The sequence below is a fragment of the Tachysurus vachellii genome, chromosome 10 (genome assembly GCF_030014155.1).
Source record: "Tachysurus vachellii isolate PV-2020 chromosome 10, HZAU_Pvac_v1, whole genome shotgun sequence".
NCBI lineage: Eukaryota > Metazoa > Chordata > Actinopteri > Siluriformes > Bagridae > Tachysurus > Tachysurus vachellii.
The window spans coordinates 522,501-540,000 of NC_083469.1; the positions used below are offsets into that span (position 1 = coordinate 522,501).

The following is a 17,500-nucleotide window of genomic DNA, read 5'->3' on the forward strand; positions in this document are numbered from 1 at the left end:
ACAGCTGTCAAATGCTCAGGTATGCTGATTAGAATATTAGGCCACGCCCATGAGGATCAACGGCTATTTGAGTGTTTTATCTTTTAACTGTAAATGGAGCAGGGTGACACTGTTTCCTTCGACTTTAGGCCACGCCCCTTTTACTGTTTGGGTTTATAGGTAAAAGTCGTCAAGCCTCTTTCTGTTTCGCTCTTTTAATTTCTCTGTTCTTCCACTTTGTACACTCCTGACCTCATGCTTCACTATTTACTCTTCTACTGCAATTTCCTGACTCATTTTCTTCTTACTTCCTACTCATTTTTGCTTTCTCTTTTCTCTCTCTCTCTCTTTCTTCTTCTTCTTTCACTCCAGCAAAATGATAAAGGTCAGGATAATCGATGACGAGGAGTACGAGAAGAACAAGAGTTTCTTTCTGGAGCTTGGAGAACCACAACTTATAGAGAGCAGTGAGAAAAAAGGTGGGAGAGGTGAAGTGGGAGGGGCATGGGGTGTGGTCTGTACAGGCCATGCCACGCCTCTACCTACACAATAACGCTGAGCTCATCATAATCATGATCACTCTCACGCTCCGACGCTGGAGTCATGTTGGGTCCCTGTGTGTGTGATGTGATGTGATGTGATGCTTGGTTCCAATGTTCTCTATCATTGTGTCTCTGCAGGAAGACGATCTCAGTCTGTGTGCTCAATCGAGAGGAGTACAATAAACAGTGCAGCTTTTATTTAGTGCTCGAGACGCCACAGTGGAAGAGGAGAGGACGCACAGAATACAGAGGTCTCTCTCTCCCTCTCTATCTATCTATCTATCTATCTATCTATCTATCTATCTATCTATCTATCTATCTATCTATCTATCTATCTCTGGCCCAATATTCATCTGTTTCTTTCTATATCTGTCCCTATGTCCATATCCCTTTGTCTCACTCTTTCTCTCTCACTCTCTCTCCTAATGTCTGTCTTGTTTCACGTCAGTTTTTATCACTCCTTTGCTCTTTCTACCTGTTTCTATCTTTGTGTGTCTGATGTTCTCTCTCTCTCTCTCTCTCTCTCTCTCTCTCTCTCTCTCTCTCTCTCTCTCTCTTTCTTTCTCTTTCTTTACCCCTCTGTGCTCCTCAGCAGTGCCTCTCTCCAACTGATTTCCCACTAAGCTCAAAAGTTTAGCAGGGTGTTCCTGCTAAATAACTTTTCTTATTTCTTATTCTGATTCTCTCTCTCTTTTACACACACACACACACACACACACACACACACATACACACACACACGCTGTTTGCTGCCTTTATTGTATAATTACAATAAGGTCTGTAATAGTAAGAGCTAATTACACCAATTTAGCTTGGTGCAGTGGTAAATGAATAACAAACACACACACACAAACACACACACACACACACACACACACACACACACATACACACATACAGAGTCAGACTATGTATTTTTGATATATTGAAGCCTTTCTAAAAGACCAAACTAAAAAAATCTGAAAGACAGACAATAAAAGTAAAGGGGAGAGAGAAAAAGAGAGAAATTTAGACAAAGACATATAAGCAGGCAGGAAGAGAGAACAGGTAGGAGGAATGAGTAATAAAGGTTAGAGTTTGTCTCCTCCTGCAAATCAGCTTGTGTGTGTATATGTGTGTGTGTGTGTGTGTGTGTGTGTGTGTGTGTGTGTGTGTGTGTGTGTGTGTGTGTGTTTTAGATTCATTCCCCCGCTCTAATGTACCTTTGCTAATGGAATGACTTCCACAACCCACACTAACCCTCATCACATTTCCATCCTCCATCCTTTTGTGTGTGTGTGTGTGTGTGTGAGTGTTCATGTGCATGTGTACATACACATGCACTCAATTCTAAACATCAGTGAACATTACCAAACATATTCAACACCACAATTAATTTTTTCAATTAAGTAACCAAAAGATTTCTCAAACAGCTAAACAATTCTTTTTATATAATCTGGTATTTATGAATCATATGAATCATTTTACTCAACACTTGAATCACTGTATTAAATAAAAAAAACAGTAAAGGCAGAGCACTCTGATTTTTAGACTGTATGAACAATACATTACTTAATTATACACATTTAGTGATTCGGATAGTGAACAGTGATTCAAAGGTGATTTGTTCTTTTCAAATGACTCGTACATCATTACAATGAATCCCAGTATTTTATCAGAATCCTAGAATAGAAGAAGAGGCTGCTTCCCGGTAAAAAAAAATGGTGCTCTCCCTGGTTCTGAAATAACGTCTTGTCTTCAGCTCTGCAGCAGGAGTTGGGTGAGGAGCACCAGCCGTTTTTTTTAGGTGGTTATAAGCAGAAGCCTTTGAAGTACAGCAAGAGGATGGGTTTGGAGGATGAAGGGGAGGTTCAATCTGGGTTTATCAGTATGGGATTGCTTCATTGTCTGGCACTCCTTTTCCACCTCACTGGTCCAATGCACCTGGTCCAGCCAGCCTTTCATTGTGAGATCTGAGGGGGGGCAATAAATGAGGAGAAGTTAGGTACAAATCTATGATAGTAGGTTGCCGGTCCCAAAACCGCTCATACCTGTTTCTTTGTAGCTGGACATGGATACTCCCATTCTGCCTCCACTTTCTTTACATGTAGATTCAGGAGGCTCTGAGTGATCTGCTAACCTCAGGTACTGCTCCTCTGGCAGCCCTAGGTGGTACTTATTGTGGTTCAACCTCAGTCCCTTTTTCTCAGGCTGGCCAGTACTTTGCCCGGGTGATGTAGGTGGTCTGACCAGCTGAAGGGGTGGAAAATTACATTGTCCAGATAAGTGGTTGCATAGCTGCAGATGAGGTTTCACCACATTATCCACAAGCCTCTGGAAGGTTGTGGATAACAACCACACAACCACACAGGCTGAATCAAAGTGTCCAATAATGCCCCTGGTCCTGGCCCTGGCAACGTTAAAGGCAGTTTTGGGCTGAGCTTCAGGGACCATTCTTCAATGATCCCATCCCTTAGTATATTTTCCACTTCCTCGTTTATAGCCTTTTTTCAGGCTTCGGAAACTCAATAGGGCCACTGATTGACCATGACTTTTGGAGGGGCCTTGACCTCATGGTGGAAAAGGTGTGTGAGTCCTGGGATGTACAAAACATCTGAGAACTGGCCCAACAACTCTGTCAAGTTCTGATTCTGAGGAGCATGAGATCAGACCCTCGCTTCACCAAGGTACGCTCGTGTAGATCTGGTTCACAGGAAGCAAAAACAGACAACACTGGTGCAGATCCCACCCATTTCTTTAACAGATTTATATGATATAATTGTGTTTTTGCTCACTTACTTGGCTGTTGCAGCCAGTAGTTTACAGAACCCACTCATTCTACTACTATGTTTGGGCCTTGCCAGAAGAAAAGGAATTTGCAGGATGCATCAGTTATAAACAAGAGGACTCACCGGGCTGAAATTCTCATGGCTGTGGCTGGGCGATTATAGACCCTCTGCTGAGTTCTCTGTGTGCTCTTCAAATGCTCCTGGATGATTAGTTCTTTGCCATGTTGTGGGTGGTGGCCTGACAAAAAGTCCACCTTGTTGTACCTGGTGGCATAATCCATAATCACCAAGATGTATTTTTGTCCCCAGGTTGACATTGTAAGCAGCCCGATGAGGCCAATGCCCACATGCTCGAACAGGACATCAGTCACCAGCAATGTGATCAGAGGTTTCTGGATCAGAGGCAGAGGTTTCTGATTGGCCATCTGCCGGGACTTGGGGCACTGGTTGGCAAACTGCAGAATTGCTTGTGTAGGGATGCAGGGTACCATCAGTAGGTCACACAGCTGCCCTTTGCTCTCCGTGTGGTAGAACAGCATACCTTATTTTACCAATAAGTAGGATGCTGGTAGTTAGTGTGTGCAGCTGACCTTTGTTGGTGGATTCTGTGTCTTTTCGGTGTCTTGCCATGCAGACCTTGGGCACACACTGGCTGGTCTTGGCTTTTTGGGGAGTGGGTCAATGTGGTTGTGAAACCCAGACCCCCAACCAACAGGTGGCCACTCTCCTTCCTGGCTTTGGATTCAGGCCTGTGTGTCAGGGACCTGTTGAATGTCTCCATAAACACACGATACTATGAGGGCCCCACCAGCTCAACAGCTTGACCCATAGCTTATGGCTGGGCAAGAGTGACAGTGCTTTCCATGTTGAGAAGGACTTTCACTTGGTGGTTGTTTAGATATGGTGGGTGCCTGGGGTGTGCAACCCACTTGCCAGGGTTTTGTGCATGGGGGTCTGGTTTCATGGGCATGGACTTGTCTTGGATACTTCTGGGTTGGAGCATGATATTCACCATGTCACAGGGGCTCTTGGGCCTACTTAGCTCCACTGACTTTCTCCATTCAGGTGGCAGAGCCTGCAGGATGTGGCCCATGGTAATTCATTAAACTGTTTCAGTCAGGGATAGTGAATTATCTTTGAAATGTGATGGAGCTGGTCCATCTTGGCCCTGGGTCGACTTTGGGCTGGTAACTCCAATGGGGGAACTCTGTCACCGCACTCACTGGAGAACACCTGCAACAGGTGAGGATTTCAACCCTCAGTGTCTCATAGCATCTGCAGGGGTGAAAGCATGGTAGGCCAGCTGGGCCTCTCTAGTAAGAAAAGGACAAAACGTGCTGGGGTACACTTCCACATCATCCTCAGCTGTAAGTTTGGTCAGCAGCTAGTGAGTGTCACAGCAGGGGTTGCGGAGGGAGCTGCAGAGGGAGAGCTTTATCTCAGGGCCACCAGCTTATCTTTCACCATCTGCAGGCTCTGGGTGAGCCCATTGGGTACGGTCTGTTGCTCTATGAGTTGCTTCAACAGTGGTGTTAGCATGGGGCCTAGCATGGCTCAGGTGCCGACGAGGCTGTTTCCCAGAAGAAGGTCATCCACAGCACATTGGTAGGTGCCACCTCAATTATCTCTCCCTTCGTCTTGGTGAGTGAAAACAGAGAAGGCGTTTCTGATTGTCCCTGGTGCTGAAGTAGTAATTGTTTAGACTAAGAGATAGTGAGACAGACAAAAGAAGTGGAGAAAGAATTATCTCAAGAGATGAAGACATTTTTATCGGAACTGGAATCATCGTAGAATGATTCATTTAAATCATTCATACATTGAATTGTTAGATCAAATGAGAATCATCCATCATTGTTTCTTGCTCACTCATTTTCTACCGCTTATCCGAACTACCTCGGGTCACGGGGAGCCTGTGCCTATCTCAGGTGTCATCGGGCATCAAGGCAGGGTACACCCTGGACGGAGTGCCAACCCATCACAGGGCACACACACACACTCTCATTCACTCACACAATCACACACTACGGACAATTTTCCAGAGATGCCAATCAACCTACCATGCATGTCTTTGGACCGGGGGAGGAAACCGGAGTACCCGGAGGAAACCCCCGAGGCACGGGGAGAACATGCAAACTCCACACACACAAGGTGGAGGCGGGAATCGAACCCCCAACCCTGGAGGTGTGAGGCGAACGTGATAACCACTAAGCCACCGTGACCCCACCATCATTGTTTTAAAATAGAAATTACAACTTAAATAAAAAGCACGTGATGATCATGTGACTCTAAATAATTACAGAGGAAGTAAAGGATGTGGAACAGGAAGAGGCAGAGCCTCTAACAGGAGAGGATGAAGAAGAGCGGCGCATCGCAGAGATGGGAAAACCCACACTGGGTGAACACGTCAAACTGGAGGTCATCATTGAAGAGTCTTACGAGTTCAAGGTGAACACAAACAAGAACATTCTGTCACACACAAACAAGAACATTCACATACTCAAACACACATCTAAGGGATGCTGGAGTGGAGTTCTCATTTCTCACCCACACTTACTCTCAGTGCACACACCTATCACAGACAGACACTTGAAACCCACACACACTATTCTGTCTCTCTCACTCTCTCTCACTCGCACACACATACTATTCTGTCCGTCTTTCTCTCTCTCACACACACACACACACACACACACACACACACACACACACACACACACATAGAGCGGCAGCAGAACAAGTGGGATTTCAGACAGACTGCAGACTCTTCACTAATCCTGTTCTGTCCTGTCTCAAGTGGGCTGAGAGACAGAGAGACAGTGTGTGTGTGTGTGTGTGTGTGTGTGTGTGTGTGTGTGTGTGCAGTAAACAGGAAGTAAGTGTGATAACTCTGTCTCTCTCTGTAGAACACTGTTGACAAACTGATTAAAAAGACGAACTTGGCGCTGCTGGTCGGCACAAACAGCTGGAGGGATCAGTTCATTGAAGCCATCACAGTCAGTGCCGGTAAGTGTGTGTGTGTGAGTGTGTGTGTGTGTGTGTGTGTGTGTAAATAAAGTTTAAGCTTGAATGATTAATTCATTGAACAGACATTTACCAACAATTAATTTTATTTGTATTTTAAGAAAAAAAATATTTTTTTTGTTTTTTAATAAAAATGTATAGCTACATTCAGAGGGAATTCCTGTAGTGTGTTCTGTCAGATATAAACACTCGTCACACTGGAGACATCATACACACATCACATCATACACACACACATCATACACACATCACATCATACACACACACACATCATACACACATCACATCATACACACATCACATCATACACACACATCATACACACACACATCATACACACATCACATCATACACACATCACATCATACACACATCACATCATACACACACACATCATACACACATCACATCATACACACACACACATCATACACACATCACATCATACACACATCACATCATACACACACATCATACACACACACATCATACACACATCACATCATACACACATCACATCACACATACACACACATCATACACACATCACATCATACACACATCACATCATACACACACACATCATACACACATCACATCATACACACACACATCATACACACACACATCATACACACATCACATCATACACACATCACATCATACACACACACATCATACACACATCACATCATACACACACACATCATACACACATCACATCATACACACACACATCATACACACATCACATCATACACACATCACATCATACACACATCACATCATACACTCATCATACACACATCACATCATACACACACACATCATACACACATCACATCATACACACATCACATCATACACACACACATCATACACACATCACATCATACACACATCACATCATACACACACACATCATACACACACACATCATACACACATCACATCATACACACACACACATCATACACACATCACATCATACACACACACATCATACACACATCACATCATACACACATCACATCATACACACACACATCATACACACATCACATCATACACACATCACATCATACACACACACATCATACACACATCACATCATACACACACACATCATACACACATCACATCATACACACACACATCATACACACATCACATCATACACACATCACATCATACACACACATCATACACACATCACATCATACACACATCACATCATACACACACATCATACACACATCACATCATACACACACACATCATACACACATCACATCATACACACATCACATCATACACACATCACATCATACACACATCACATCATACACACATCACATCATACACACACACATCATACACACATCACATCATACACACACACATCATACACACATCACATCATACACACATCACATCATACACACACACATCATACACACATCACATCATACACACATCACATCATACACACACACATCATACACACACACATCATACACACATCACATCATACACACACACATCATACACACATCACATCATACACACATCACATCATACACACACACATCATACACACACACATCATACACACATCACATCATACACACACACATCATACACACATCACATCATACACACATCACATCATACACACATCACATCATACACACATCACATCATACATACACACATCATACACACATCACATCATACACACACACATCATACACACATCACATCATACACACACATCATACACACATCACATCATACACACATCACATCATACACACACACCATACACACATCACATCATACACACATCACATCATACACACACACACATCATACACACATCACATCATACACACATCACATCATACACACACACATCATACACACATCACATCATACACACACACATCATACACACATCACATCATACACACATCACATCATACACACACACACATCATACACACATCACATCATACATACATCACACATACACACACATCATACACACATCACATCACACATACACACACATCACACACACACCACACACACACATCACATCATACACACACATCATACACACATCACATCATACACACACACATCATACACACATCACATCATACACACACATCACATCACACATACACACACACATCACACACACATCACATCACACATACACACACATCATACACACATCACATCACACATACACACACACACCACACACACATCACACACACACCACACACACACATCATACACACACACATCACATCACACATACACACACATCACACACACACACCACACACACACATCACATCATACACACACACATTTCACACACACATCACATCACACATACACACACACCACACACACATCACATCATACACACACACATACACACACACACCACACACACACATCACATCATACACACACACACATCACATCATACACACACATCATACACACACACATCACATCACACATACACACACATCACACACACACACCACACACACACATCACATCATACACACACACATTTCACACACACATCACATCACACATACACACACACCACACACACATCACATCATACACACACACATACACACACACACACCACACACACACATCACATCATACACACACACACATCACATCATACACACACATCAGACACACACACATCACACACATCACCCACACATACACACACATACACACACACATCTAACACTGGAGACTTCTTCATCACATTACACACACACACATCACATCACACATACACACACACATCACATCACACATATATACACACACACATCACATCACACATACACACCCACATTACACATACACACACATCTAACACTGGAGACTTCTTCATCACATTACACACACCTACACAAACACACACACATCACACATACACACACATACACACACACACATCACACACACACATCACACATACACACAAATCTAACACTGGAAACTCCTTCACTACATTACACACACACTGAGACACACCACACACACACACATCCCCTCAGAGACTTCTTCCAAACATAAATATTCAAAAGAATAAAACTACTGTTGCTATAGAAACTATAGTGTATTAGCGCGAGTACATCAATATAAACCTGCACTACTGTCAGAGCTGCTTCTTCTGTCACCTGTCACTCTGCTCAATTCACTCCCCCTCCTGGTGCTGTAAATTGCTATAGCACATCTCTCTCTCTCTGTCTCTCTCTCTCATGCTCTCTCTCTCTGTCTCTGTCTCTCTCTCTCGCTCTCTATGTCTGTCTCTCTCTCTCTCTCTCTCTCTCTCTCTCTCTCTCTCTCTCTCTCTCTCTCTCTCTCTCTCTCTGTCTCTCTCTCTCTCGCTCTCTCTCTCTCTCTCTCTCTCTCTCTCTCTCTCTCTCTCTCTGTCTCTCTCTCTCTCTCTCTCTCTCTCTCTCTCTCTCTCTCTCTCTCTGTCTCTCTCTCTCTCTCTCTCTGTCTCTCTCTCTCTCTCTCTCTCTCTCTCTCTCTCTCTCTCTCTCTCTCTCTCTCTCTCTCTCTCTCTCTCTCTCTCTCTCTCTCTCTCTCTCTCTCTCTCTCTCTCTCTCTCTCTCGCTCTCTATGTCTCTCTCTCTCTCTCTCTCTCTCTCTCTCTCTCTCTCTCTCTCTCTCTCTCTCTCTCTCTCTATGTCTCTCTGTCTTTCTCTCTCACACACATACACACACAGACTAAAAGCTTTAATGGTTTAAAGCCTTTAAATGTCAGACTGTTTGTTCCACACAGTTTATTTACCCAGAGTAGCATTGTGAAGCTCAAATTAAGTGTGTACTGTATGTGTGTGTGTGTACTGTGTGTGTGCACTGTGTGTGTACTGTGTGTGTGTACTGTGTGTGCATTGTGTGTGTGTACAGTGTGTGTGTGTACTGTGTGTGTGTGTATTGTGATATGTGGACTGTGTGAGTGCAAAGAATGAGCCATGGTTTGCTCACAAAGCATTACCATGGAGATAAAACTAACAGGCTAACACATGATACACAAACACAGACTTCTAATCACACAAACACTCACTTTTTGTGTGTGTGTGTGTGTGTGTGTGTGTGTGTGTGTGTGTGTGTGTGTGGCTGTTTTAAGCTACTAAGCTGCGTCTGATTTATTCATATTTATTCACGTCCTCCTCCAGGGCAGAAACTTTAGAGTTAAACTCTATTGAGACTTTATATTAGTGGTGTGATGATGCATCAGTTTGACAATACACCATGTAAAAAAGACTAGAAATACTTAGAACATATAAGGTGTGTGTGTGTGTGTGTGTGTTAGCCTTAGTGCTCTCTAGCAGTACATAGTTACATTATTTGTGAAATGCACTCACTGTATTAATAATGATGATGATAACAAGCTCTCTGTCTGTTTATAGGTGAGGATGATGATGATGAAGAATGTGGGGAGGAGAAGCTCCCATCCTGTTTCGATTATGTGATGCACTTCCTGACTGTGTTCTGGAAAGTTCTGTTCGCCTTTGTCCCACCCACTGACTACTGGAACGGGTGGGCGTGTTTCGTTGTGTCGATCATCATGATTGGCGTTCTGACAGCGTTTATCGGAGACCTGGCATCTCACTTTGGCTGCACCGTGGGACTGAAGGACTCGGTCACTGCTGTGGTGTTCGTCGCTCTCGGCACTTCTGTACCAGGTGTGTGTGTGTGTGTTTACAGCCAGAACATAATTGTTGTGCTTCACTTTGCTCCTCACTCACTCACACATAAAACATTCACATAAGCTCAGAATTGAGTGTAACTGAGACGTGCCTTGTTTTATGTAAGCTCCGCCCCTTCTGAATAATGCTGAAGTCTGTAGTTACTGATGTGTGATTTCAGTAATAAATTCTCTCAGTATGGCAGCAAGCCAACAGAAGAGAGGCCTTAGGAATCCAAGAGTGTATTATGATTGTGTGTATGTGTGTGTGTGTGTGTGTTTGTTTGTGTGTGCATGTTTGTGTGTGTGTGTTGATGTGTGTGTGTTTGAGTGTGTGTGTGTGTTTGAGTGTCTGTGTTGATGTGTGTGTGTGTTTGAGTGTGTGTTTGTGTGTGTGTGTGTGTGTGTGTGTGTGTGTGTGTGTGTGTGTGATGAATTGTTTAATTCGCCAACTGTGACCAACTGATTAGATTCATCAGTCATGACACTCAGCGGAGAGCAAGCATGCACTTACACACACACACACACACACACACACACAAACACACACACACACACAAAGAAATTGGGAGTAATATATGGTTGCTGCAGTGCATGTGTTTATTAGTCCCGGCACGTAGTGCTGAGAGAGCAGGAAACAGCCGAGGGGTTTTAGTCCAGACCCTTTTTATTTCCCTCTGTTTCCTGTCTCTCTTTTCTTCTTTCCCCTTTTCATCCTGACACTGGATCTGCCCATCTCCCATCTTTATCTTTTCCTAGTTAAGATTAATAAAATCAGCTGCATGTAATTCACATCTCTGAGGTTGCCAGATGTTTCTCGGGAATGATGTTTCAGATGTTTTTCAACAGTGGCTAAGACCTTTAACAAAAACACTTACCTTTAAACACAAAAGAAAATGAACATGTTTTTTTTTTGTTTGCTGTAATATGTAGGTACGTGATGTTGGTCTGAACACCATTGTGTTCAATCTCTGCATTAATTCCTCACTGTACATGTAGCTAAATTAAAAATGTGTGTATCATGACTTAGACATGCAGATTAGACCTTTAGAGCTTTAGCTCCATTAACATTGACACTGCTGTGCAAAAGTAAAGAATCAGTCCAAAGACACCGAACATGATTTGATTGCTTGTAGACATTTTATGAACTAGTAATATTTCTAAATCTAACAACTTATATCTAACATTTAACTATATATAACTTTTACAAATCCAGACAGCTTGTATGTAATTATTCAATTCAAATATTATTTTTTTACCCGTCACACAGTAACCATAACGAGAAGGCGGTGTAGGTGTATAATTGTGAGATTTGGCACTTTCAGATCTGTAATTGTTTTGAAGTGGTTGAAATTCTGAGATCTGTGAACGCTGACGGCTCTCCCGCAGGGGATCGTGGGACGCGGTGCTCATTGCCACAACGCCCACATTACCGTTAGCAGCGATAGCGGACCGTCTGGTAGAGACTCGGCCCAGGATCACCATGGAAATACCATGGAGACGGTGACGATAAATGAGAAATAAAAGATGCAACAGATTGGAAATGCTGGTGTCATGAATCAGAGACTGCTGATTTCTGTGTGCTTTACTTCTGTCTCTGTCCATAATATAATACACTTTATTTACCTAGACAGAACTATAACACAATTTATTTACCTATGTATATGTAGTATTATTTATCTGTGTAAGTAAATATACTATATTATTTTTATAGTATATTATTGACACCAGTGTAATTATGATACAATATATTTTTACTATAACTAACTTTATTTACCTCTGTGTAAGTATAGTGTAACAATCCCTCCTGCAACACCTCCTAACCACCAGAGTCTCCTCGCTCTCCTGAATATTGACCCAACCCCTGTTTGTCCTTTATAAGCACACTCACGCTTCTTTAATAAGTATAGTTTAGTTCTGACTATTTACTGAGCCGTTCATTGTTTGTCTTCTAGTGTATCGACTGTGTTGTGATTTGTTTGCCGGCTTGCTGCACACACACACACACACACACACACACGGCCACCCGTACACACAGTTACAGGAAAATATTTGTGCATTAATAATAGATTTTGTTAACGATTATAGAAAATGTTAAAAGCAATTTTTTGTCTTTATCTTTATCCAGTGGATATAACAGTTATTTTTTATGATTGTGATAATAGATGATAGAAAACTGTGTGCCTGCAATATTTAGCCACTAGAGGGCATCATTCACATTTTTTGCATAATCTAAAAGAACGCTTATCTTTCTCCTATTTTCTCCAGACACCTTTGCCAGTAAAGTGGCTGCGATCCAGGACCAGTATGCCGATGCGTCTATCGGGAATGTGACAGGCAGCAATGCAGTGAATGTGTTCCTGGGCATTGGTGTGGCCTGGTCTATCGCAGCCATCTTCCACCAATCAAAAGGGCGAGAGTTTCGTGTGGAGCCAGGTAACCTGGCCTTCTCAGTAACGCTCTTCACCATCTTCGCCTTCATCTGCGTGGCTACGCTCATGTACCGGCGCCGGCCTGACATCGGTGGAGAGCTAGGAGGCCCGAGGACTGCCAAAGCACTCACTACCATGCTGTTTGTCAGCCTGTGGCTGCTCTACATCTTGTTCTCCTCACTTGAGGCTTACTGCCACATCAAGGGCTTCTAAATACACACACACACACACACATAACAACACACTAACGTACATATGATGCGTACACACATTCACACATTCTCACATACACACATAGGTTATGAGGATGGATGGATGCTAACAAGAAGGAAGCTGCATCAGACAGAACAAGGAGCTTCTTTTACAAAGTTTTCGTTCTTTTTTTTATTTGTTTCTTTTTTTTTTGATAGAACAGAAACCGATGAGAAAAATAGGAGCTATAATATGATGCTGAATTTTATTTATTTCTTCTCTGCCATTTCACACTTAATGCCTCAGGCTGAAAGATTGAATCTATTTGGTCGTCTGTCAGCCGGTCAGGGTTCCACACTGACTACAGTGTGGAGAAAAATGTGTAGGAATAATACGAAACACTTGATGACAAGCCAGTACTAGAACACTTTATGCTCTGCATTAGCCCAGGATCCAGAAAGTGCTGGAATGGGTAGAACGGAATTCTGGGTAATGTAGTTCTGACTGTATTTTACGGAACGTCTCAGTGCACTATTCCGGTTCTTTTGTGGTCTTTGTGGTCCTTTCAACGCCTTTTTTTAGCAACAATAAACTCTTTAAACAGTAACAGTTTCTCACAGGTTGAATTTTACATGCTAGCTTTTTAATTAGCGCTTCAGCGATATGTCGTACCTACTGGAACAGGATTTGATGTTGAATCTCTCACAACAATCTGATTTAATCTTACTAAAAGTACGATCAGTATTTGCTAGCTCACAGCAAGCTAAAACACAAACACATAGTGCACGTATATGCTTAACACACATGGTGTTATTGCTAACATCAGAGCTGGCAAAAATCCAGGGAAATTCTATTCACATAAACACTGCGATAACTCAACTTAACTAATCACACCAGTCCGATTGTAACATCGTGTGAATGTAAAAAACGTTAATGAGTGACGAAAAATCGATACTTTTAAGCTTTATACTTTAGCTTATAAATGTTAGTCAAAAACTGCTGTAAAAAATCAGATGAAAAACAGTTCATCAAAGGATCGCTGAATTTCTCTGGAAAACTGGTTAATATTCACACTAACTTTAGCATCACGAAGAAAGAGACGTGATTCACAAATTTACAAACGATTCGGTTTTGAATTTTGAATGAGTCATAAGCTAAATTAATTATTATTAGTCACCAGGCATGATTTGTTCCTAAATGAATCAGTCTTTCTAAGTGAATCACTGATGTGAAAGAATCAGGATTGGATCTGTGTGGTGTTGAATTTTTTTTAAACGAATCACTCCGATATCTGAATCAGTATCTAGACACGTTTTGTTAGAGTCACTAAATTGAATCAGAATCGTTCAGTGTCACTCGCTGAGTCATTCCATTTGCTGCCGATGGACTTTGATATTGCAAACCACAGAACTGAATCATGAAGCCAAACCACTACATTTCCAAGGTTTTTAAGTAGCTTTATGTTAGAGCGATATATTTTTATGCATCAGTGTTTTGTCAAAGTCTGTTTTGAACCGTGTGTGTGTGTGTGTGTGTGTATGTGTGTGTGTGTGGAATCTTTTGTTCACAACCAAGATTGGCTTCTCTGTCGTTTAGTGGATTGTTGTTCCAAGAAGTTCTGTGATGTTTCCTCGCTCTCTTTGTCTTTACACTTTCTTTATAAAGCTAGCTAGTCCGCCTCAGCTATTATTAGCTCTCTCTGTGTTCAGTGTGTTTCTGCTCTCGTTCAGTCCACACCACACTGATGCACTACATATTAAAATGATCGTTAACGATTGGGGTTTTTTTCGCTAGTTTTGTAACACAAGTCCACTTATTTTTATAAACATTTGTTTGGCTTTTATTAAGTTTAAACAGGACATTTTTCATAGACTGATAGGCCTCCTTAGATTAGCGTGACCCGAGTTTACACTGATGACTGTTACACACACACACACACACACACACACACATACACATACAAATGTAAATCAGTCTTGTACATTTCATGAACAAACTTAACCATGCTAGAGAAATGTACTCGTATCACAGTCGCTAAAATCTCTCCCTCACACCCAACTACACACACACACACACACACACACACACACAGTGGAGTTTACGAGGGCATGCGCTCCCTCCAGTCCTGCTGAGATTATATAAGTAAGGCTAACATATTAGCAGATTAGCATGGTTTTAGAAACAGCTGCTCAATTTAGTCTGGATTTAAAGTTGTAGTTTAGTCTGGATACGTCACCGAACGTAGCTAGATTTGTAAATTTTATTTAAAGAAGGTAAAAGTTTCAGATTAAACTTTATTTAAAATTAAACACAGATTTTTATCTATTTGTCCTTTTAGAGTCCAGAGTTTCACACTAATCTAGATTAGACATGCTAGCGGTTAAGACTCAATACATTTAGATTTGGGATAAATGCTAATTGTAGTTTAGCTTGATGATAAGAAAAAAATTGCCAAAGGGAAAATTGTAAAATCATTTCTAAAACACAATTCTAGTGATACAAAAGGGTTTTGTATTTGATGCTAATGTTTTTTACCGAAAGAAGAGAATTAAAACGTAAAGTTTGAAATGGCCTGGGAGGACTTTCGTACAAGAATTTATACAAAACATTTCAACAAGACTCAGGCGTTAAACCTTAGCGCTAAACCTTAGCGACTGCTTCAGGACACATGATCGCTGTAGCTTAATGCTGAAGCAAAAACGCAAAACTGGCTATTACTTTATTTTTGTTTTCTTTTTTCTTTATTTATTATTGTGAAAACAAAAATGGTTCCCTGATGTTTCTTTACAAAGATGGACAAAACAGACTGTTGGAACACAAAGAAAACACACACACACACACACACACACACACACACACACACACACTAAGTTACACACAAAATACAATCCACAGACTCTTGAAATTCCTTGAAAAACAATTGAAAGAAAGAAATAAAGGCGAGAAGATAAGGATGAAGAGGAGGGTGGACACATGTGAATTACAGCCATACTATGCCGCAACGACTTCCTGTGGGCGTGGCTTCCTGCTAATTGCGGCGTGTCTCAAAACGTGTCTGCATCTCAGTGTGTGTATGTGTGACGTCTTGGTCGGTCGGACGCGTGTCGTCTAACTCCGCTCCTGAAGGCGGCAGCCTGGGGTTAATAAATATACATAATTCAGGCGCTAAGAGACATCGCTAACTAACACTGACAGAATGGACAGGGAATGATAGATAACATCTTTTTACTCACATGTTAACGCTTTATTCAGACACATGTGACATGCTAAAAGAGATGCAGTCTGCACTCAGGCCATGTTTTAGTACAGGATATTAGCATGGTATGCTATGCTAGCTGTAAGAGAGCTACATTCTGCTTCAAGGGTTTAACTGATCAGTAATTTATTAATGATTTCATTTCATACGGACAGGAAACTAGCTGATTAATTAGCTGTATTAATTAGCTGTGTTAATTAGCTGTATTAATTAGCAACATTTATTGTTCAAATTAAAGCTTTTCCTTTCACTTACTGTAGGAAAGAAAAAATGGAATCTCGATAATCTCGTTTTAATTTTGTTTAGAATTTAGTTTATTATGTAATGATTATCATGGCGTATATGACATTTTTGACATAAAAACTGTTGTCGTTTAAAAATGAATAATTAATTATTATTCATTTCATTCATTTAATTTAATCTGTTTGAATTCATCTTGTTTTGTTAAAATTATGTGATGTTACGATTAATTTGTGAGTTTTATTATCCAAATCGCACGTTTTTTCAGTAACTGTGAAAAGAAGCCGAGGATATCCTGATCATTTTAAATAATA

General features: G+C 41.4%; 1 protein-coding gene across 3 annotated transcripts in view; it reads left to right on the top strand.

The window, feature by feature from the left end:
• Window positions 1–17,500, top strand: part of slc8a1b (solute carrier family 8 member 1b) — a 56,473-nt gene that overhangs the window by 37,702 nt on the left and 1,271 nt on the right. For 2 of the 3 annotated variants that reach the window (XM_060879015.1, XM_060879014.1), the window contains exons 3-7: window positions 660–772; window positions 5,589–5,734; window positions 6,193–6,292; window positions 10,789–11,064; window positions 13,335–17,500. The exon at window positions 13,335–17,500 is cut by the window's right edge and continues 1,269 nt beyond it. In XM_060879015.1, the coding sequence (XP_060734998.1) occupies window positions 660–772; window positions 5,589–5,734; window positions 6,193–6,292; window positions 10,789–11,064; window positions 13,335–13,711 (1,012 nt within the window). In that variant the 3' untranslated portion in view covers window positions 13,712–17,500. Of the gene's footprint in view, window positions 1–351; window positions 459–659; window positions 773–5,588; window positions 5,735–6,192; window positions 6,293–10,788; window positions 11,065–13,334 lie in introns of all 3 variants that reach the window. The other variant, XM_060879016.1, reaches the window with a different exon arrangement.